At 40.4% G+C, this 24033-nt stretch overlaps 1 protein-coding gene across 1 annotated transcript in view; it reads right to left on the bottom strand.

Moving 5' to 3' along the window:
• TESK2 (testis-specific kinase 2) overlaps positions 1-23724 on the bottom strand; it is a 72639-nt gene extending 48915 nt beyond the window's left edge. Inside the window, exons 1-2 of the mRNA XM_010155216.1 lie at positions 23503-23724; positions 2589-2710 (exon numbers count right to left, since the gene is read on the bottom strand). Coding sequence (XP_010153518.1) covers positions 2589-2710; positions 23503-23724 — 344 coding nt within the window. The remainder of the gene's footprint in view (positions 1-2588; positions 2711-23502) is intronic.
• Positions 23725-24033: the final 309 nt, after the last annotated feature.

A 24033-nucleotide genomic window follows, 5' to 3' on the forward strand; every position in this document is an offset into this window, starting at 1 on the left:
CTGACCTCTCAGCAAGGAGAGGTCCAGCTGCTATTACTGGCCAACACAATGTTTTCACCTGTCACCACTTTACTATGAAAGCAAATTAATATCAAATATTATTTTTAATGTGTTTCTAAAGCAGGAAATTGGGCCTAAACTAATTTTTACAACACTAATAGAAGCACCAATGATTTACAGGTTTCTGAAACAAATACAGATGCTTGCATGCATGAGCGTATATATACAGGTATACATAGACTCACAGGCAGGTAACATTTAAAGAGGGCAAAAATCATCTCCAAGAGGTCTGGAAACACTGCATTAAGTGATTTTTAAACCCCAAATAAAATTTCATATAACTAACACCAAAACCACCACCATGTTATCTGCTACAGAGAGAAAAATAACAGGTTTTTACTGTGTATTATTATTCAGTAAATTAACAAACAAACTAAATACAGCATCCTCATTTGCATTTTCTGTAGGAATGCCCTTGCTGCCTGCAGCAAAGGTACTTACCTAATACATAAGAAAAAGGCAGTAATATTTACTGGACAACCAACTCTTTAGAGAAGACTCAAATCAAACAATTTATAAAGGTGGTGTAGTTTATTCTTCAAAAGAAATTATGCAGAGATTAAACCGTTTGTACTTCAGTCATTTGTCTCTCATGTATTTACTCCTAACTGCCTAGCTGAGCACAGAGAAAAAAAAGATTTCTCCATCAATCCTGTTTAATAACTGGGAGACCAAATGGAATTCCTTTTCTGCTTCATGCATAAATCAATACGTTATTGTTCTTTCTTCAGGACCATCTGTGCAACACCAGACTTCAAATTATTCACAGGCTCTCAGGCTAGAGGAGGACAGTATATCATCGATATGATCTCTTAGACATCGTAAGACATTTAACTTTCAGCAATTACTCAGAACTGAGCACAATAACTTTTGTTCTCAGCAACACCTGTGTAACTCCATTCAAGGGGGAGGCAGGCTTACGTTAAGCTGCAACACTTTTGCCTGTCAAACCATCCCTTTCCTACTTTCCCTCACCCCAGACCAAATTAAATACTGGATTTTGAACAGAGTTATAAAGCTAGATGTTTTCTAAAATAAAGATTTACAAGCCAAAGTTGATAAAAGAAACAGACAAAGTATACTGACTTCATGGTTCTGACAATGCCAATCCTACAAAGCTACTCTTTCCACAAACCTTACTCAAAAAGCAGCTGTATCAGTCCCCAGGTTCATTTATGGATTCTGAGGGAAAGGAAGTGGTGGGTAGATATAAGAAACAATTAATGATCCTGCAGCCTAAAAAGCCAGGTATCTGACATCATTTAAGAAAATCCAAAACAAAACCACAGCAAACACACACACAAGAGCCAGGGGAGTTGCTGGGAACTCATCTCACCTTGGAGCAGAGAAAACAGATGAAGAATTCTAATTAGGGACGAATTACTATGACACAAATGCACTGTGATAAAACCAATAAAGAATTTTTACTCATAGTAAACTCTAAGTTCACAGGTTTTTGGGTTTTTAAGAAAAAAAGAATAGAAAATAGGCATGAATTAATGGAATACTCCCTACAGATAGCCCAAATGCTTCTGATACGTCTCCCCATAAATACTGAAGGAAACGAACAAGAATTGTTACACATCAGTTGAAGACTGAGCTAGGATTTCAAGGATCAGAAACGTTGGTTACACAGGTATTTTAGGAATCAGTAGTATGTCTGTACTATTCAACAGTCCAGTGAAGAATAGGAAATTAAGTTAAAGTTCACTGTCTCCCAAACTTTTCAGAAAGAGCTACACTGCCCGAGACTATCAAAATGGATCCCAGCTGTGTGACAACAGTTTAGGAGAACCAGTTATTTGGTGCACTGTCATCACACCTTTGAAATTCTCCATGTTACGGCTTCAGCTAATTATGTTAATTGCTTGTCACATCAAAGAGTAACCAAGACTGAAAAGATTCAAGGAATAACGAGATCCAAAATGTTTCAATATGTATTTGCATCCAATAATCTACTGCAAAACAAGAACTACCTTTATCCTTTCAAGAGCAGATAAATCAGAACAGTTCAACTCTAGCTTCTTTTCTTCAGTTGTCTTACCCCACCTTGCAATATTACAATTAAAAAAATGCTAAAACTGAGAACAGACCTAAAAATATGAGGAAGCTATGGCACTTTGCACGGTTAATCTGCAAGACTAGTAACCACAGATTATTTGAATGGTGTTAAATTTGCAGTAATTTGGATTCTCTTCATGAACTTAAATTTCACTCTTCACTTCATTTAACTGATTCATCAGAAATCTATAATGTGAAAACTTATTTTTCTCTGACATATATTACTCATTACTGGTAAACCCCAAATATAAAAAATAATGAGTATTTTTTATTTGCTCAAGCCTTTTCTTTCTCCCTTCTTCCTCCTCCCCTTCTTCCATTAAATTAGAATCTGATCCTAACACATTCACAACAGATGTAACTATAATAAAACAAATTTTTAAAAACAAATTTTTAAAAACTTGAAATAGAAAAGCTCAACTAAAGAAAACCCATCTCTACATGATTCAGAAAAAAAGCCAGTATACCTTAAGATGTTTGGATGTGAGAGTCTATTCATAAGTTGAACCTCTTTCAGCATGTTTGCTCTGTTGCTGTTCAGTGTGTTCATCTTCAAAGCCATGACCTGGTCTGAAGTTCTGTGCCTTACCTATAGGGTACAAGCAAAAAACGGTATGGTTATGAAATGCAAGGCCAAAAGACCAGTAACACCGTAGTACAACTTCAGAGATCCTTCATGACAAACGACTTCATCTGTACTCTTGATTTCTGTAGTCTATCACACAGATGACTTTGTATAAGCACACCATACAAATGTGAAATGGTATTTTGCTCTTCTCTTGCAACTGGTGATGACAGAAAGCTTGAAAAGTTGAAAAATAAAATTACCAGCTTCTTAGTACAAGTGAAGGAAGCCACTTATTTGTCCAGAGAGCGAAAGTTTCCTACTACAAGACCTAGGGAACTCACCTTCATCCCACCTGTATCCCTCTTCTTTTCCTACTCCAATGGCTGGTATCACTGTTACACAGAATGTGTTATGAGAGGACCTGCTGATTACAGCTACAGGGCAGATTTCGGAGGTACTCAATGTTTACGTTGGAACCAAGACCACAAACCAGGTTATATATTCAGCGGACAGAAAGCATTCATACCAAGCCAGCTGCAAAGCAGCAGGGTTACCAGACACAGTACCTAGTCTAGGATGGTTCAGGAGTGGCTGCAGAGTGCCAGCATGACAAAGGATTTCTCTAGCAACTGTGCAGAACCAGCACACCATTCAGAGCTACCTGCCCTCATCAGAAACATATGTTTGTGGCCATTTCTAGCTTGATACTCTCAAACTAGTCTATTTGTCCTCAAACAGATCAATGTTACGTAGATGGGAGTTGTCACCATAATGCAAGACTTGCCAAGCCTTAGAGTTTTCTTGCACTTGAGCATTCCCACCTGCCTATCAGTAGTATTCCCAGAAATTGTGTTCCCATTATTTTATTCCTATATCAGTACCTGCTGCTGAAACAGAAAACGTGCATTTCTTAAAGCACTGAACTACCACCACGGCAAATTCATTCATGTTTATGGAGACGAGAAAAGTTTAGAGAAGTCTGCAATGCAAGAATTTAAGACTCATCAGCTTTCTAATTTAAAACAGAAACCTACATTTGATGTAGGTACCTACAAACTACCTATATTTTAAACAACAGCAGTCTGTCTCCTTTTATTCCATGAGACTCTGCTCACCTTTTCCAATAAAAGGCTTCTTTACCTATGATATGTGAGTTACAGAAAGAACAGCTGAACTCACGACAAGCAGAGGCAAGAAGGCCGGGTATGTTTTTTGGAGGTGAGGCTCACTGGTAGGTCTGAGGCAGCAAGTTATACCCATTTTCAAGTTTTATTTGCATACCCTATCTGCAAGAACAAGGGGAATATTTAATCTAAACTTTCTTACCCAGACACAGAGCACCATGAATTCAGCACAGGGATGTACTGGGAGGAAAGGGTATCACAGTTCAGATGTCTGCCTGGCTTAAGGCTTCCCAATTCCCGTTTCCCTTCCTACTCTGAAGCACAGGGTAGCACTGGAAACACCGCAGTTAAAGGTGGTGAGTAACATCGAAGGACTGAGCGAGTAGAAAAATAGCCCACAGATGCTTTTTCTCCTGCTTCCTTCCCTCCCACCCCCCATGCCCATGAACTCCCCAGCTGCCTCACCCACAGTCACCCAGTAATCCCAGTGCAAGAAGGATCAGAGAAAGGAGGTGGAGAGGTAGGAACCAGCACTGAGAGCAGAAACCCACAGCACGTTCATAAGCATGAGACTCCCCTTTTCAGTGGCAGTACTGGCTTTAAAAATAAAACTGGTCGAACTACAGCTTTAGTGTATTATAACGAGATAATCTAGAAGCCTTCTGCACACGACCAGTCTTGCCTGTTTGGCGAGCTTATTGGTTTTAAGGGGGATGACTGCATGTTAAGTTGATGAGGTTTATTGTTACTTGTCAGGTTTCTTGTGTCTACTGTGTGCTTTCATTAATTTTATGCAGCTTTTGAATACCCAGCCAATTTGAATGAGCAAGCTAAGTTGGACAGGTATGTGTGTGTGTATATACACACACGCACACAGAGACAGATAATTTAAAACCTATATTTTAGTCATACATTCGTTTTATTAGCAGTAATGCTTTGGCTGAGGAATAAAAAATTTAAAAACTGCTTTCACAGACTTAAGAACAGAAGATTTGTTCCAGCAATGCAAATTTAAATTAAGAAAAAAGGACAATCTAAAAGCTTCGAACCTATAGACAGCAGCTAAATCAGCACACTTCCTATGGGAAGAGGGCTAGGAATCTTGGGTGTTGTGGTGGAGTAATTTGGGGTTTGCAGGGAATAGGAAAGAACTTGAAAGAATTTAACTGCTACAGGCAGAGAGATGCTCTCAACAGAACTTACCCAGAAATCAGCTTCCCACAAACAGAAGCTTCAAGGTCTGCCAACAGGGAATGAATAGAGGTAGAAGGTGAACAGGAAATGGATGGAGCATGGTCTTAAACAGTATTTGCCTTCTCATTAACTCTGCTAGCTACCTCTTTGTTTCCTGCCCGTTTCTCTAATTCACTCTGTTCCATGCCAAAATTTCAAGTCCTTTTGCCCTAACTCTAAGGTAAAACATCTGCCTTTTCCTTGTTCTGACTGCTCTTCTTGAGCTAGGGAAACTTCAGAAAAGAGGGTGGGTAGGTTTTTGGGACACAGTGTCCTGCATGCTTCCTGGATTTTGACATCCCATACACAAGCAGAAGTGGTTAGCAACTGTTTCTCAAAAGTCTGACTGTCCACAACACTAACTCCACATCCAGGAGCAACTGAGCCACTTTCACAAAGACAAGATTTTTCATCCTCCATTTCAGAAGGATATTCTGGAATCTTCAGTCTTGACAGACTAAACAAGGTTCAGTGGTGAGGCCTGGGGGGTTTTCGTTCATTTGTTCTATAAAATCATTTTCCCCATGCTTGGAAGCAGCTCATATTTCTAAGCATATATAGCATATTCTGCCCATATGGCTGGTGCCCAAATAGCACCCAACACTGCACTGTGCTTTGTTTCACTTAAAGGGTGTTACGCTGTAAGGTAACACCAGCAATTTCATTTGAACTTTTGTATACTGTTCTGATGTCAGAGGATGCGACAGAACAGCAAACTACCTAACCAAACCAGAGGAGAGGTGGGAAAACAGGGTCTCTTCCTCTCTTGCCAGCTACCCTGTAAGCAAGGAGGAAGAAGCAGAACTGAAGCTGGGAGAGGTCTTCTCAAGAGGACAATACCCAGTAATGAATAAAATCAAATACCAGTTTGTATATTATGGAACACAATGCTAATCACTTGGAATACACATAAGGCTAACTGTGTCCTCCCCTCTGAAGAGCATTTCTATGGCAAGAGCAGACTGCCAAGAGGGAACCGATAGTTCCTATCTTTAAGGTCTCAGACAAGCTCCAGATCATCTACATAGGAGCTATCAGTTACACTACTCTCTGTGCCTACTTACCCACCACTCATGCCCTAGACAAAACTTGGGTCTATTTTGACACCCCATGTCAAAACCCTCCCAAACTGTTCAGTTTTAATCCTTCATCTCCTTTCATTGTACCTCTGTGCAATGAAAGCATGGAAGTGATGTTTCAATTACCTGATGGCTCCAGAAGGAAAAAGAGTAAACATTTTGGAAATAGTGCTGATCCAATTTAACATTTGTTTACACGGCAGTTTGCCTCAGGCGTATGCCTGTATGCTCAACGTAAACAGGGATTCGCTCATGCAATTCAAACCTTTCACTGATGCAACAAGCAGATTGCTGTAAAGCTTTTAAAGCTGTTGACATTATTATTAATTAGGGTTCCTTGCATATCAGAGCAAGTAACCTTTCAGCGATGTCTGGATGATCGTGTCTCTGCTTAGAAATATTCTGACAATCCTACAGCTGCTTTCCCATGCTGCTTTGCACGCGCCTCTGACTCCTCAGGCTGCTTACCTATGCGTCTCCATCTCCGAGGTCACAGTAACCAGATATTGCCTCCCTGTTTTACTGCTGGCTTGCAGTTAAACTGCCCCTTGGCACTCTGATTCTTCTAGGATCAGTACTTTGTAAGCGCTTCAACCTGGCTACGGCTAGCTGCATGGACTGCCTGCTCAGTGTGTCTTCAAATCATAGTCTGACCCTGGACCTTACTCCTCCCTTTAAAAGGTGAGAAGTAGAGGAAATAATGGATCCAGGTACAGAAATAGTAATATATTTGAAGGAAATCTCACAACAGTGATTGAGCAGGGCTCGCATGCCAAAGAACGTGTCACTATATAAATGCTGTACCAAGTTCACATGAGCAATATCCTGCAAAAAATCAGTGGTTTTAATTTTCAGCTTGCTGCTTAGCTACAAAATTATTTAATAATAAAAAACCCTAGACATCATGTAAATAATTGGCATATAGCTATGTCAGGGCTTTCTGAAAATCCAAACCTTTATATTACTTCCACTTTTTGCTTGGGCTGAAGAGGGAGGAGCCTTTAAGCAATAGCTGAAATCTAGTCCTCTTTCATCTTTCACAAGGCCTTTTTGACCTTTACTATCAACTGTACCTTTCCAGGTGTCCTTGGAATATGCCTCTAAAGAGCATTTCCTAATATTGATGTTATAAATCTGCCAATACAACTTTCGGTTTGGCCTCTAGTTTTTCACTGCATTTTCATCATTTTCCAACTATAAAACGATGATTTAGAAGTATTTTGCCACTGTTCTCTTCCAAAACTGCATTTAATTGCTTTCCTTTCCTTACCTTTCCCTCTTCCGGTACCCAGCCTCAATACTTAATTACATTTACAGATCTTATACAGCCTACAGCATAAAATCATGTTGTCTATCTTTATCACCCACACTGATTCTTTCTTCATTCTTTCACACACCTCAATCTCCATCTGACCATTTCTACCTTCACCTTTCCTGCCATGTGTCCAAAATACCATTTTAAAAACAGCCCTATCTGGTCCAAATATACAACCTTCCCTGAGTTTGCTTCCTGTTTCTGAGCTCACCATATTATCCACAAAAACACTGCACGTATTTTTACTCATACTGGCTCACAAACTTTACGCTCCCCAATTCAAATGTTTCTTCCACACTCAGCCTGCAGCCTTCATGTTGCTGCCATCTACAGCAAAGGCCAAATGACTTTTTATTCATCTATGCCACCTTCTATCAATCTCTTGCCTGTAACAGTCTAAGTGACTACACATGATTTGCAACTATTTTGCAATGACAAGTGATGAAGACATTACCTTTCTGGGCCGTAAGCACTAAGCAAGGTACATAGCATAACTCCATGTTTGATTGAGGAAAGCTCCCTTTAATTGAGAAGGCAAACCTGTTGATCAGCTCAGATCATGCTGTTCATCAAACTGGAATCTCAAATGTTTTATTCTATATGTTCAAGTGTACCCACAGTCACATACACATATTCAGAGCAGTGATACAAATAAAGTCAAAAATCTCATGTCACTAGACAAATCTGCTGTGACAAATAGAAGCTTAAAGAAATACATCAGTCCAGATAATATTAAGTAGCTATGTTGACGCTAGGGAGTCAGACTGCGTTGTGGTTGTTTTCAGAGTAGTAGTATATAATGCCACTACACTCTTAAATTCTTGTAGCAAGAGAGAAGCCTGCCAAGTGTAACAAACCTTGGCCAAACAAAACTAGTCAGCGTGTGCTGCAAGAACTTCAGCCCAGGTTCTGAAGATGTACAGAGACTAGGCACAAAACAGAGCCCAAAACTTTTCAAAAGCCTGACAGTAACTGTGACTCCTGTAATTTCTGTTACTAAAACCGAGACATACACAGCAAAACTTGGAGCCTTCACCATTTGCCTTTAGCACAAAGGTTTGGTATTGGTCAAAGACCCTACTTCAATAACTTCAGTAACTTCAACATCACCATTTCAGCAAAGTAAGAATTTTGATTACTACAGCATATTCCACACCTACAAACAAATTCTCAGATTTTTTTGCCAAACTAAATGGAATTTATAATTAGTGAGATAGCAGTACCATTGATACTTTGTAAATCCATTTGTGTGTGCCAAAAACCCCTCAATATTTCTGTTGGGTTTTTTTTTCCTTCATTGTCCACTGTAATGTGGAACCTGGGCCCAGAATATAGCACTCATCTATTTTAAACAAACCATTTATTAATAGGAATCTGCTGCTAACTGGATCTCAGTGAAATCATAAAGACAAAAAGAGACTACAGTCTTATTTTGAGAGCAAGCACAAATTAACCAGAGGACTATGGGTCCACAGTTTGAGATCAAACAGGCACAGCCCCAGTGGGGAAGCTAACTGATTCTGTAGCCAGTTCAGCCGAATGTAACCATGTAAAATTCCCTTTGCAATGAAGGAGGAACACGAACCCACCTCTTAAGTACCAGGCAAGGAAACGCAGACGAGTTGTTATACCACCACCTCAGTATACAGCTCAAGTATGTACTTTATATACCTGAGCCTAATGCCGCAGTCTGGGAAAGAAAAGAAATACCGAGTTTGAAGTACAGAACAGGGAGCTTATTCTTCATTTTTAATGTTAGCTATCATCAGCTCATTGAACAGCCATGGGCTTGCTACTTCACTTACTTTCATTCCCTCTTTAACTGCAGCTATAAAATGAAAGTGATGCTGCTACCTACCTGCCATGGAAACTGGAAGTTTGACATCTACAAATGACAACCACAACGCCCAAAGATAATACATAAGGACACACTGCATCTGCGTCCTTATTTTCCTATTCAATTTGTAATACTTTTGGTTAAATATTTCTCCTGTTACTATGGGTTTACCCTGTATGAAAAGTGATGTTGTTTACATACTCTGTAGATGTTTTTGAAGCAAAACCACCCCACACTTCAGGCTGAGTTTTCTTGATATATAATTGCACCTTCAGTCTTTTACAGTGCATTAACAGTGTGGTACTGAGCCCGCAGCCCACCCTCCCTGTACCAATGATGTCATCATCGTTACTCATGAAACGCATTTGGTGGGTTCATTTTCAAAGTCTGTATGGGAACCTTGAGAGGAAGTTTTATTTTGGGAAGAAATAACTTCCTTACCTTTCCTTTATAAATCTTCCTTAGCATGCACAAGCAATGAAGTCAGTCTCACATTTCAGAACTGAGCCCACTGGCATACAACTATTGCTACTATAACCATAGTTGCAGTACAAGGACTTCACCACAACCACAAATACAAGAACAGGGAGTGTAAAGGACCCACATTTTCCTTACTTGATGATACTTACTGTTTTATAAATTGCTATGTTTAATAAGTTTCAGGCTACAGCCAAAAACAAAAGTTCTAAATAGTTTCTTTTTATGTAAGACTTCATGGAACTGCTCTTCTGAAGAATCCTCCTAGCAAAAAAACAGCTAATTAAATATACCATGCAATTTCTTATGTGCCTCTTCACAGTCAGTTAAAGGCTATGAAGCACAAGAATTGGACTTGCAGGATTTAATTGCAGGGCAGCTGATGGGAAAGTTAGAGAGTCATTACTGACTCAGGGTTAGACACATTGTCAGCTACGGATTAGTTAACAAAGCAACGCTGTCTCAGTATCGGTTACTCCAGCGGATGTTCCATAGCTCTGGCCTCTCCTCAACCCCTAATCCACCAAGCCCATCACACAAAAGGCCCCACGGGTGCAGAGCTGTGCCTGCGGCTGCTGCCCAGTGCAGAGGGCCCCGCCGCACGCTCAGGCCATGACAAGCCCAGCGAGATCGGGCCAGCAGCCATGGCAACTCCCAGGCCTGGGAAGCTCACACCAACAGGAGAAGGGAGTCCCTCTAATCTGGATATGGCCTCAGCAGCTACTGGGAACAGGATGTTTTGGCTGAGTTGCATACAGAATTCCCAACAGCTGGAGCAGCAAAGACTAACAGAAGCCCTATCATGCAGGTTTTGGAATTCCTTTCTCTAATCACTACCAATGGCTATTAAGGGGCTATGAAGAAGCATTCCCTATGGATCTGAGACTGTAAACACCACACTTTTTCTGTGACTGCCATCAAATTTTACACTTTTCATTTTCAGATTTCACACTAGGCAGTGACACATGCACGTGTATTACCATCACACGCACATTCTCCAGGCACAGGCAGTGAAATCCGTCGCAAACCTATGTAACTCTGCCGCCCTCCCAAAACCAGTCGGTGAGTGTTCAGAGAGGTGTCACAACGACCTGAAGTGATGTGCTCTTGTTCTCTAGGCGCAGTCCGGTTAATGCTGGACGTATGCCAGCGCAGTTATTTGAAGAACAGTAAATCAGCACCTGTCTCTCAGTATCAGCTATGAATGAGCTTACATAAATGTGTGTGTTGGTCAGCTGGCAAAACACAGAAAGTCCCAGAGCTGCCGACCCAGCACATCTCTGGCCAGAACAGAAAACTAAACACATCATCTAACCGTGCTTGAGAAATTATTATGGAAAACAAGACAAAAAGCACACAAACACTTCTGTGCCAAGGCAATCTTGCCACCTGATCTGCCCCTGGGAAACTGCACGATGATACTCAGATTGGCACAACTTTTCTCGCTGAAGAAAATCAAAGGCCCCAAGGACTCTGAACTATAGAAGTCACTGTACTAAATAAAATCCAACCAGGGGGTTCTCTTATTGCCAGGTCCCACCTGTTACAGCACCGGAGTGCCTTTCTTATTCTTGACAGAACTTGAGAGCATTCTCTAGTTGTGAGGACAACAAAGACTTACCTCGGACATTCAACGTATCAGCTGCTCAACAAGAGCTGTAAGAGGCCAAGTTTCCAAACAGGAGATAAGCACATTTCAAAATGGACAACTATACATTAATCACATCCCTTTTTTTGATTGAGTATTCCTTTATCATCAAGTTCCAGTGATATTTGTTCTGGCTTTTTACTAAAGAAAAAAATCCTTCACTTTCAGGGTATAATTATAGTTCTGCCTTATTTTCCAAAGATTTCTTTCTTCAGCAGAGAAGCTGGCTGACCAAACCAGAGAAAGTGAAACGTAGTGTAAGCAAAACTCTATCCCGTTTTTTTAATTTGCCTCACTCAGTAGTTTTAGACTTTACTTGTAGTGATGCCAAATAGGAGTGTAAGAAACATTTTCAGAATAATTTTTTTAAAGTTTTTCAACACCACTACAAAAGGCAAGGCTTTTGTTTGATCTGCTCCCTGATGACAGCTTCTGAGTCACTCCCAGTGTTTCCTCCTCTGAAGTTATAAGGTCATTACCACATGCGTATCTTAACACTTCTAGCCAGCAAATAAATAAAAATCACGACTTTGTTCATAGAATCACAGAATGGTTGGGGTTGGAAGGGCCCTTAAAGACCATCCAGTTCCACCCCCCCTGCCATGGGCAGGGACACCTTCCACTAGACCAGGTTGCTCCACGCCTCATCCAGCCTGGCCTTGAACACTTCCAGGGATGGGGCATCCACAGCTTCTCTGGGCAACCTGTTCCAGTGCCTCACCACCCTCTCCAGGAAGAATTTCTTCCTGATATCCAATCTAACCCTCCCCACTTCCAATTTAAACCCATTCCCCCTTGTCCTGTCACTACAGGCCCTTGGAAAAAGTCCCCCCCAGCTTCTTTGTAGCCCCTTCAGGCACTGGAAGGTGCTATAAGGTCTCCCCGGAGCCTTCTCTTCTCCAGGCTGAACAAGCCCAACTCTCTCAGCCTGTCCCCATGGCAGAGGGGCTCCAGTCCACTGAGCATCTTCGCGGCCTCTTCTGGACTCACTCCAACAATTTATATAACAAATGTGATACAGATGAAAGCGAACTAGTTCTCCATTCTACTTAGTATTTCAAAGCATTCTCAATTCTGCTAAATGTAAGAGTGCCCTGCAAGTCAGACAGGTAATTCTGACTTTTAATGATAAATACAAGTGGGGATGAAGCAAGTGCTTTGCCCTGACTGTACAACCCATAACGAATAGCGCAGATGGGGTATTTTATTCCTGTATTAATGATCTGCTGGACTAAGGCCTGTTTATTATTACTTCTCACCACAGCCTATGCCCTATAAAAGCATTGGCTAATTAAGTGACAAGGACTAGGATGACAGCCACTTGGCACATCAATAACAAAAAAAAAATCATTAGCAAGAGGAAGAACACTGTCTGGTTTAGTGGTTACCATACAAATCATCTTAGCAGTTGGTAGAAGGGTTCCAAAAGGCTGATACTTCACACATCAGTGTGAGACAAAGCAAACTTACAGGACTTCTACTCTGACCAAGAAAGCACCAGTATCTTCAGGATATATGCTTCACCTCAGTTCCAGAATGGTGCTTCTTCCTACTCCTGACAAGTATCAGGGTAGAAAGAGACTGATTAGAATCACCTAGCTGATATAATCAAGGGCTTGAGATGAAGTTTCAGGGTTATACTAGCCTTCTTGGACAGTTTACATAATACACTGAGTGACTGTATTCCCAAGCAAACAATTAGTGGCATGTTTTAACACCGTAACGTCACAGAAGAGACTTAACCCTCAAATATCTTGCTTCTGTCATCTTGAGCAAGGTGAGTTTCCTGAACTGGAACTAATTTTCCAACCTACAAGGATGACTTCTGCCACCGTATGTCATAAGCAGAGCCTGAAGTATCTTGTTTTGCATGATGAATCAACAACAAGCTCAAAGAGAAAAAAACCCCAAATACTTAAGTAAAAAGAAAAAATAATACACCAATCAACAGTCTAGACCATTAGTTTCCAAAATTGGCGGCTTTAAACTGTTGGTAGCTCTAAGTTTCTCAACACCTTGCCAAGGTCAATCAAGAACATTCTAAGAAAACAGGATGACTACAAATATCACCAATGAACCAACAGGAGCCAGAAGTCAATTTCTGGTTGGTGACGCTGTCCCACAGCTATTTAATTTTACAAAACAAGCACAATTCTTATTACAGCTTCCAGCCATTGGGCCTTATTATGCCTTTTTTTCACTACACTAAAGAGTACCTATAAACAACTGTTTTCTCATAAGACTGTTTATACACTGTAATGACATCAATTATTACAAATCAAACACATTAAGTCATTCACCGAATCACTTTTCTAGTTATTAAACCAATTTTTACTGTTTATTTTCCCCATGTGTTGACACCAAGTTTTACAGTTGTTCTGCTTTAGAAAAGTCAAATATTCAATGTTGAAGTAGTGTTTAATACATACAATTAGGCAGTTTCCTAGAAGTACTTCATAGGTTACCCAAATAAAATACTTAAGCCAATCAAATAGTCCCACAAATACCAAGGATACTGTGTGATCTCACCTCTAAAGTTTTACACAGTTTTTGAAGAACATCTACATTTGTTCAGGCCCCTGATCAGGCTGCTAATCCCAGAGGCAATCAGAGAAGATCCTTTCCTAGTACAAATCTTGGACTAAATGCTCAAAACAAACACATTAGAAAATCTGAGAACTCTGAAAATGAAAGAGTGAGGATAAAGCGTGAGATAGATTTGAGGTTTCCTGTGAAATTTCAGCTGACTTCTACTTAAGCGCTGCCTTCAGAATATTTTTAACCCAAATACCAGAAATACTTCCTTGTGAGTTATGCAGAACGACATTTTTGTTGTCCTTTAAGTTGCTAAATTGACAGCATTACTATTTTGTTCCTTAAGACAAAATGACAACCATTCTAGACAGAGAAAGTATGAGGAAAGCACATGCAGATGATGGAAAGCAAGTCTTCCAGATGCTTTCTCACTTCCCCAGTATATTTTTTACCATCCCTCCGCCAAGGGCTTCTGCCCTCCCAGCTCAGCCAGATGAAGGGGCTGTTCACACACATCATCTTCACAGGAAGTCAGAGTAGCTTAATCTACTGCCAGAGGTTTTTCAGTCCAGTGTGGCTTATGATGCAAACACTTCCCCCTTGCTCAGTAAAACTGATTCTTCACAGACTCCTGGGAGTTGATAACTTCCACTGCAGTAGTCTCTACTATCAGTCTTAAAGAACAGGTTAAGATGATATCCATGAAGTATGACAGATAAAGCTGCTTTTGCCCTGGGACAAAAGGATGAAGAGCAAGATGACATGAAGTCTTTTCCAACCCTATGCTTTTGACTCCACAATTCTATAAAGCACAGAAAAGCACAAAGATGTCCAATGTGGTAGAAGGCCTGAATAGACATAAAAATGCCCAAGCAAAACTTGCAGAAAGCAGTTATGCCTGCTGGGCAAGAACTAGTTTCTAGGAAAAAAAATAATTAGGTGCAATTGTCTCCAGTATGGTACTGATGACAAGGGGAAAAGTCTTGTTACTGCACTGTAAGTCTGGGGACACGATACAAGTTCACACGTGCACTGTGTTAACCAAGCTATGGGTCCAGCAACAACAAACTTCATCTACAACACTGACCATAAAGAAATAAACCTACAGAGTCTTCTGCCCAATTAAGTGATTTTTATGGAGATACTAATGCCACCTTGAATAATGTAATGGTGGCCTAAAGTTTAGCAACAAAGCAAAGTTACTAAAACGGTTCAAAAGCAAAAGCTCAGAGTTGTATTAAGACCCAAATTCATCTCTTAGTTTGGTATTAACAAAGAAGTGAACTTTTCCCTGTTTTCAGCATCTATGTTGGGTGTTCTGAAAAAAATAGTCAAAAGGGTATGTTAGGATCATCCAGCTGGAATGCCCAGAACCATCTTGATTTATGCTGACATTTAACACCTTCCCCTTCAAATAATTCAGGAGGAAAGGTATTGATCTGACCGTCCTGAAGACTAATGTTCCATTTACGCAGCAAACAGGTGCACACAGAGGAGACAGTAAGAACTTGCTTGTGGAGTCCTGGGAGTGTGCTGGGGCCTCATCCTGCAGGAGGGATCTCCACACCAGTTCTATTCTTGGCCATCCAGCAAAGACTGGCAAGAACACACAGGCTCTCATTTAGATTTAAAACACACCAACAGTTCAAATATTGCAGTGCCTGCTTATCTGTCAAAACCCAAGTTAAAGACTCCAGTTCTGGAAAGTGCTGTCTGCAAACTCTGAGCCACTGGTTTCCAACACTTCCTCCAATGGGACTTGGCTGAGTATGGGCTGAAAACCAAGCAGCAGCTTCCTTGACTTGAATTCAGATTCTCTTGCCCTTTTTACAGCACCTTTTCCATGTCGTTTTTGCAGCCATTCTCTTCTTTTAATCCAAACTGGCATTCCCTTCTCTGCATGCTCATTTGTGAAACTACTCAAATTCTCCTTCCCTCCTCCTTCCACACATTCACAGACATTTCACTCTTGGATGAAGGCCTTGGTTGACATGATATATCATTAAATGCCACAGGAAAACTGAACCCTCTGTCAGTAATGAGCTGCTAGTAGAGTCAATAAGCAAATAGACAGGACCAGCTGTAGAAACAACTCAAACTGGGAAGTTCTAGCTATAAAAGGATAGTTAAATAAAAGAAGTGGCCTGGATACAAAGCAGGTTCTAGAATCTTCTACTATGGAAGTTTAAAGGACAGGCTGAAAATAACTGCCAAGAACAGATCACATACACTTGAGCCTTGCTCAGGTTAGGATACTGTAGTAGTTCTCACAGTGTTCCTTCCCAGCTCTACATTAATTTAAAATTAGGTGATAAGACTTATTAAGCTAATTAGGTGTTTTACAATAGCAATATACATACATGAATACACAGACTTCTGTAAGACATCTGATTTCATGCCACAACCCACTACAACTTGATTAAAGACTGGCTAATGATAGCTCAAACTACGGTTGTACGTGACAAAGCAGCCTAAGACAGGGAAGTCTTTTACTGAGCTTCCAGAGGAACTGGGCTAGGTCTCCTATTACTCAATATTCTCCATTTACTTCCAACTCACTGGTGGAAGTTGCCACTCATTGACACTTCTACATCTGTAGCATTATCCTGTTTGCATTATTACACTAATTAGTGAAGGCCACTTTGTATCTTAGGTACAACCGAGCAAGACTTAACATACCCAAATGAAAAACTTCACTACAACAAGGATTGAAGGCTACAGAACAGAAGACCCATACCCATTAAACATCATACTTTGTATCTTAGGTACATCCGAGCAAAACTTAACATATCCAAATGAAAAACTTCACTACAACAGGGATTGAAGGCTACAGAAGAGAAGACCCATACCCATTAAACATCAGCTACCAATGTGCTATGATGACAAGTGGTGTGTTATAAACAATAAAAGGACAGGTTTTACATGTCATTGTTACGAACAAAAGGCATTCTGAGTCAGGATGTCTACTTTAAAAAGAGAATATTGTTGGAGATGATGGTGGAAAGACTTAATTAAACCTACACTGCAAGAACTACTTCACTCCCAGAGCAAGCATGGGCCAGGAAAGCAATAGAAATTGTGACTAATTAACACACCAAAAGGGTCAAAACCTAACTTGATAATGAACATCAAGTTTATAGGGAGGAAAGAAGAGTTACTGAAAAAGACACTGGCCCAGACAAAACAATACAAAGAACAACTGGGTGGCGTGGCAGGTCCAGAGACTTCAAGTTAGGTACAAATTTACAGCAGTGATATAAAACACTGAACACTGGAATCCATGATACTGTCTGAAGTGTTCAGTTCAGAATGGAGTTAAAAAAGCCAACAACTGGGGCAGGGGGAGGTGCTGTGAGGGGGTGTTCAAAAAACCTGCCTACGTATGCTGTAGACAAAATACCAGTCACTGGTTAAATATAATTAGCTTTGATTACGTGGCACTGTGAGTGTAGATGATCTAATAACCCTTCTAAACCTTAATTGTTTCAGAAGTTCCTAATGCCTTTAATTTTTAAACATATAGTTTAACCATAAGACATAATGGGCAAAGCTTAATGTGAAAACACATATTCGTGACAACCAAGACAGATCTGTTTGGGGGTGGGGATGTCAACTGTCGAGTCCTGTGAGTTAGTCCCTCACTTTACTGTACAGTTGTTACTCTGCACCATTTATTCTAGTTAACAAGTTCTTTTGGCCTCTGACCTAGATTTGGCAGAAGAAAATTACTTCTGTTTACGATCAAACATTTCTGCACTGGACTCCTCAAGGCTGGCAAAATTATAGACAAACACGGAGATGTTAATCAAGCAGAATGGTAATCGAGTCATTAAAAAAAAAAGCATAAAACCTAAAAGAGAGTTCTCAATGAGTCACTTTAGGAAAGCCAGATCAGTAGTATCTCTCGGATCTACCACAGTCAGATGTTCCAGAGATCAAGCCCACCAGCATGATAACATGCCTGAAAGACACAGTATCATTTATGATGCAAAACATAAATGATACTAGATAGCAAATCCTACAGACAAGTATTCGATGAAAAAGGATTACATCTAAGTGTTCTTCCCACTACCCTTACGCACAACTCCACAGCAGCCCTCTTTATCCTTTCACATTAGACAGCTGGGTGCTGCTTATCTTTAAGACACCTTGAAGACATTAAATAAATATGAGAAACAGGATCCTAGCCTCAGGCACAAGGTATGTATTTAGTCAGGCACACCCTCCCTGATCCGTCAGCGCTTTTAAAACTCGGAGCGTCTGACCCTGCAAAATAAAGACTAACAGCCAATAGACATTGCAGACCATCATTCCAGGGTACTCAAATACGGGGCCTTGCAGCATAAGCACATACAGCAGGAACATCCTGAGGATACTGACCCACGTGCACCTACCACCTCTCAAGTCAATGAAAAGTACGCTGCCCTCTGCATTCAGACTCGGCCTTGCACCTGGACAGGGCTAGTTTCACAGGCTGCGGAGCCCACACATCACCGAACAGCACCCACCTGGTTCCAGCATCTGTTCTCAAGGGTATCCATGCCACATCAGCACTAAGATTCGCTGTATCTGTTTTCATATGGCTTTGATGCATCTAACAAAACATCTTCACAGGTAAGCTAGACAAATGCCGTCTAGAAAGAACTACTATAAAGTAGCAATGTAAAACCACAGTCAAAAGAGTAGCTAGTGGTTCACAGAAAAACTGGTAAGATTATCAAGCAGGACTCTGGAGGAATCTGCCTGAAATCAAGCCAGGGAGTGAAGGAGGGCTGAGCACGTCTGGGACAGCACGAGAATCACACAACAGAATCATTTAGGCTGAAAAAGGCCTTTAAGATCTAGACCTGCTGATCTAGTGGAAGGTGTCCCTGCCCATGGCAGGGAGGTTGGAACTACACAGTCTTTAACATCCCTTTTAACCCAAACCATTCTGTGATCATCAAGTCCAACCTTAAACCTAACACTGCCAAGTCCACCACTAAATCATGTCCCCAAGTCTACATGCCTGTTAAATCCCTCCAAGGACGGCGACTCAACCACTTCCCTGGGCAGCCTGTTACAATGACTAACAACCCTTTCGGTGAAGAATTTTCTTAATATCCTATCTAAACTTCCCCTGGTGCAACTTCGGCCGTTTCTTCTCATCTTATCAGTTGTCACTTGAGAGACTGACACCCACTTCACCACAACCTCTTTTCAGGTAGTTGTAGAGATGGATAAGGTCTCCCCTGAAAGAATGAGAATTCGAAGTGATCTTGAAAAAATTAAATGCTTGAAGGGGGGCAAAACAAGGGAGAAAAAGCATGCATTTGACTAAGTAGGGGTTAGTAAGTATGCTGCACAAGTGCAAAAATGGTAAATGGGAAAATTGTGTAGCCATAAGTTCTGCAGAAAGGATCCCAAGTTATGGGGGATCGTAAACTGAGTGCTTAGTGCTTGGAGTGTCAGTAACTATGCCTAAATGGGAGAGCTGATTTCCATCTCTATTTTTCTTTGAGGGCACCCATACTCACCCACTTAGTATTCTGGCTCTAAAAGGCAGTTTATGTTGTATTATGTCTTACACACCCTCTATTCATAGGCTCGTCTTTGCTCATCCACCATTAAACACTTATTTCATTAACTGACTGCTCACATGAATATTGCTTAGAGTATTTCAGAAGATGGATTTTTTTTCTCCGATGACTAATTTCAAATAGTAAATCTCTACTCCTACAAGGTTAAAAGCACAGTTCGAGGTGGTCAAGATTATGGCCTTGTTGACTTCAGTCATCAGATTTGATCTCTGCCTGTCCCAGAGAATCTTTGGAAGGCTGCACTAGCTTCAGCAGTTTTCTAGCAACTTAAATATTTAGTATTGGCTTTGAACCTGAAGGTATGTTTAAATAGAAAAAGATCCTGGATTTTAGTCTGACTGCTCCTCCAACACACACATTTTATAATTAATAGTATCCATTTCCTAATACGGTGTTTAGTTTCAGTATGATGCTTATCTCCCCCACAATTACTCACAGCTCCACCAGCCCTTACTGGTCTTCCCAGCTAGGAATTTAAAGGTTTGGGATCATCGCTGGGAACTGTTCATTTACATAAAACAGTCTTCATCTAGCTCAATCTTAAAAGCAAACCTCAGTGTTCTGCACTTGCCATTGAAAATTAGAGCAGGCACTAGTCAGTCCACTGCTTCAAACTACACTACTAATGGTTTGACAGTTCAGTTTTTCTAAACTAGTTTCTACAATAAGGTATAATACTAAGGTATTCAGGTGAATGTGAATTTAATTTGTGATAGTGGTAGCTAACAGAATCAAAATGCTAGTTTAATACTTTATGCTGAATAAACCATCAAGTTTATTTTATGTATGAACAAAGGGGCACTAGAACAGCTAAAAGATCATTCACCGCACATATGACCACTAATATATATCTAAGATGTAACATAATCCTATTTCCAAGTTAAGAGAAGGCAACTTCTATCCACTGTGACAGACTATATTTTAAAAGGAGCTTCCACAGAAAAGGGTGGAAGAGGAGAAATCACCAAAAACTACTGTCAGTTCCATAGCAATTCAGAAACACCAACCTCAAAACAGTCCAAATGTTCTTTGCTAAATCACTTGAGTGAACCCAATGTATGATACCCAAAACTATAGACAAATATGTAATTGAAAGGGCTCTGGTGACATGGGGTTTTTTGAGACACCTTTGCCAATTTAAAGGAAAGGTTTCATTGCTCTTTTCAAGTTCCTCGTGCAGCAAGTCTAGAACTACCCTGGATTTTTCTTGAGTTCAGTCACTTACCTGGGAGCCTGCAGATCAGACTGAACTTTAACTGTGTCAAGCCACGAGGCTCTCCTTCCTGGAAGCACATCAAGGTTCTTGCATGAAATCTGATCGTGCGCAGTAGGATTAATGGCAGAGGTGGTCAGGCTGATAAACTAGCAGAACAGAAACCTGCTCTAATGAGTATGGAACTGCATCTGAGATAAAGTCGTAATGCATTCTCACCCCTCTGTGCCAAAACTGAAGCAAGACCTTGTTGGAATCTGATGTGAAAGAAAAGGCTTTATCACTCATTGTCTCCCTGCAGGAGGTCAGTGGTTGTTTCAGGGAAAACAGACACTGGATACTCTCCTACCATCCTCCCTTGAGTAATGCCACTGAGTGCACACTGACACCGTGTGATGTCCAGCTTAGCTTACTGAAAGGGGAATGGCAGGGAAAGGTTTTTAAGTGTTAGCACTTAATTATGCACGGGAAGGTAAATTGGCTATCAGGGATTTGTCTCAATCAACACAAGCCCTCAAACAGATGTTCACCTTTGTATGCCACTACCCGACTAAATCAACTGCCCTATAAAATAAGAAACTCTTAACACATCCATTATTATGGATGCTGGAAATGTACCTTTGCTTTCAGCCACTTTTTCTCCCCCCACCTACTTTTGTTTCCTAACGCTCACTAATACTGTACCCTTCTGCTGGACATGCAAGCACCTTGCCTCAGGGTGCTTCTCCATGATTTTCCTCACCAACATATGGCAGAATATTACACTTACTTCACCTGGTAAGTCTGTAGCTACTTGACTACAAAACATTTTGAAGTCCCAACATAAAAATGATTGGCAGTACCACTACAGGATAAATTCACAGCCTTAATTCTTGCATTTTCCAGTGCTTAAGAGGAATAAATCCTGAATTTACAGCATAGGAAGAGACACAATGTCTAATCAGCAACACTGAGATAAACCTAAGACAAAACTACTCCACAACATGATTTCTGAAATTCACACAAACAAACCAAGGTCTGTTATTCCTGTTATTTAGAGATGGCCCAAGTCTACCTTTACATTCTCCACATCAGTTTTGTCATCAAATCTGTAAAGATGAGTTCCAGTGGCACACAAAACTTTAAAAATCAGTTCATTTCACGTTAAGAAATGTCTCAATAGAGTTGCTACAAAACACATTACAGAAAGTTTTCCAAACATGAAAATAAGAAAAAACAAACCAACAAAAAACCCCAAAACATACCCTTGCTTTCAACTGGCATACAAGCTGGCTTTATGAAGAGCTGACCTGTACCAAGTCTCCTACAAACCCCAATCAAATTCATGTCTGCCCATTTGAAAGAATTAAAACCTTATTTTAAATTACCTATATCTAGCTAAACAGAAAAACCCCTGTGGAGCAAGCTGCCTTTACACAACAGGAGAGCTATACATGGAGATCTGAATGCCTTTAGGTATTAAAGCAACATAAAAATTATTTTCATTTTTAATTCACACATCTGTTCCATTCACAGACATAAAGCTGGATAAGAAGGGGGGGTGTTTAGCTTCTTTTAAAAAAAGACCACACGAAATGTCACGGAATGGACATAATATATTGTGAGATAAAGTTTTTTGGCATTTCACTGAAATGGAAATAATTTGGAGGGTGACTTTGTTTAAAGTCAGAAACTAGACCAAGGAAACAAATTATTTTTGCAATGCCTGAAAGTCAACTCAATGCCCTATTCCTCTACAATAAACCTTCCAAGAACAGTCAGAACAGCAGAAATACCACCAGCACTGTAAAACTGGGGTTGCCTGTATGGTTTCAAACTGCTTTACAAAGATCTCATCCACTTCCCAGATTCAGAGCAGCAAGTCACTGACAATATCAGATTTTCTCATTCAGACTATTTACTTCAAACCCATCTCTGAGTAGAGGCATGGAATAACAAGCACCAAAGGAAACTGAGAAGAGCAGCTAATTGTATTCTACGTTCAGTGCAATAAATCATGTGGGTTCAAATTCAGCAACCATGTGGATCTCAACACATGCATCTCGTGTTGGGAGGTAAAGACTACCAAAGAAATCAGTACAATCCCATAAAACTAACAATCTAGCCAAATTAGACACACACACTTAGGTACAAGAAAACCAACAGCCAGTAGTGTTTAATACACTACATGAATGCAAAAATACATGGCAGAGACCAAAAGATGAACCGATTTTTTTTTTAGCTTTTACTGTTTCTCACAAATAGATTCTGCAATTAATACATGCACCTCATGCTGGGAGGTAAAGACTACCAAAGGAATTAGTACGACCCCATAAAACTAACAATCTAGCCAAAAACACATGCATCTCGTGTTGGGAGGTAAAGACTACCAAAGAAATCAGTACAATCCCATAAAACTAACAATCTAGCCAAACTAGACACACACACTTAGGTACAAGAAAACCAACAGCCAGTAGTGTTTAATACACTACATGAATGCAAAAATACATGGCAGAGACCAAAAGATGAACCGATTTTTTTTTTAGCTTTTACTGTTTCTCACAAATAGATTCTGCAACTCCCCAAATAAATTTACAAGCGATAAAAAGCAGCCAGAAGACTGACAGAGGAAATATTTGACATTTGCCAGTTCTTCATCACTCACTCATCGTGAGTAAAGTAAATACAAGAACAAACAGTTGACTTCAGTGAAAAGTCTTTCTGCTGATCCTCTCATACATTTTTCTCCCTAACAAACATGAAGCAATCAACATGGAGAGGAATAAACACACACCTTGAACACCTCAGAGAAGAAGCCAGAGCCGATTTTCTCACGTGTGAAGTCATCAAGACGAGTAAGTCTGGAAAAGGCACTTATGAGGGCTCTGTATGAAGAAGTACAAACTCTTCCTATCTGGGATGCAGTCCCTTCTCCTCCAGTGCCACCATCAAAGTCTTCAGCACGCTCCAAGCGTGGTGGAAATCCTGCTATTGAATTCCGCTTACTTCGGTCCATTTTGGAAACAAGGTTTTGTTTTGCTAAGGGAGGACTTCTCACATCTTAAGTAATCTGCTGTCTTCTCTACTCTTGTTGGAGCCTAAAATATAAGAAATTGAGATTACCATTATCATAAATGTACCTAGTAAGTTTGACAGGACTCCAACACTGCTCACACCAGTTTAAGGTAATAATAAAAAGAAGCAGAATATATCCAAGTAGAGGCACCAAAAAGGAGAAAAAAAATAAAGGAAACTCCACAACGAACCACACACCGTCATCAGTAAAAAGACAGCCAACCTAAAGAACTCTTCCTTTCTATTCATG

Source organism: Eurypyga helias, unplaced genomic scaffold, assembly GCF_000690775.1.
Source record: "Eurypyga helias isolate BGI_N326 unplaced genomic scaffold, ASM69077v1 scaffold5807, whole genome shotgun sequence".
Classification (NCBI taxonomy): domain Eukaryota; kingdom Metazoa; phylum Chordata; class Aves; order Eurypygiformes; family Eurypygidae; genus Eurypyga; species Eurypyga helias.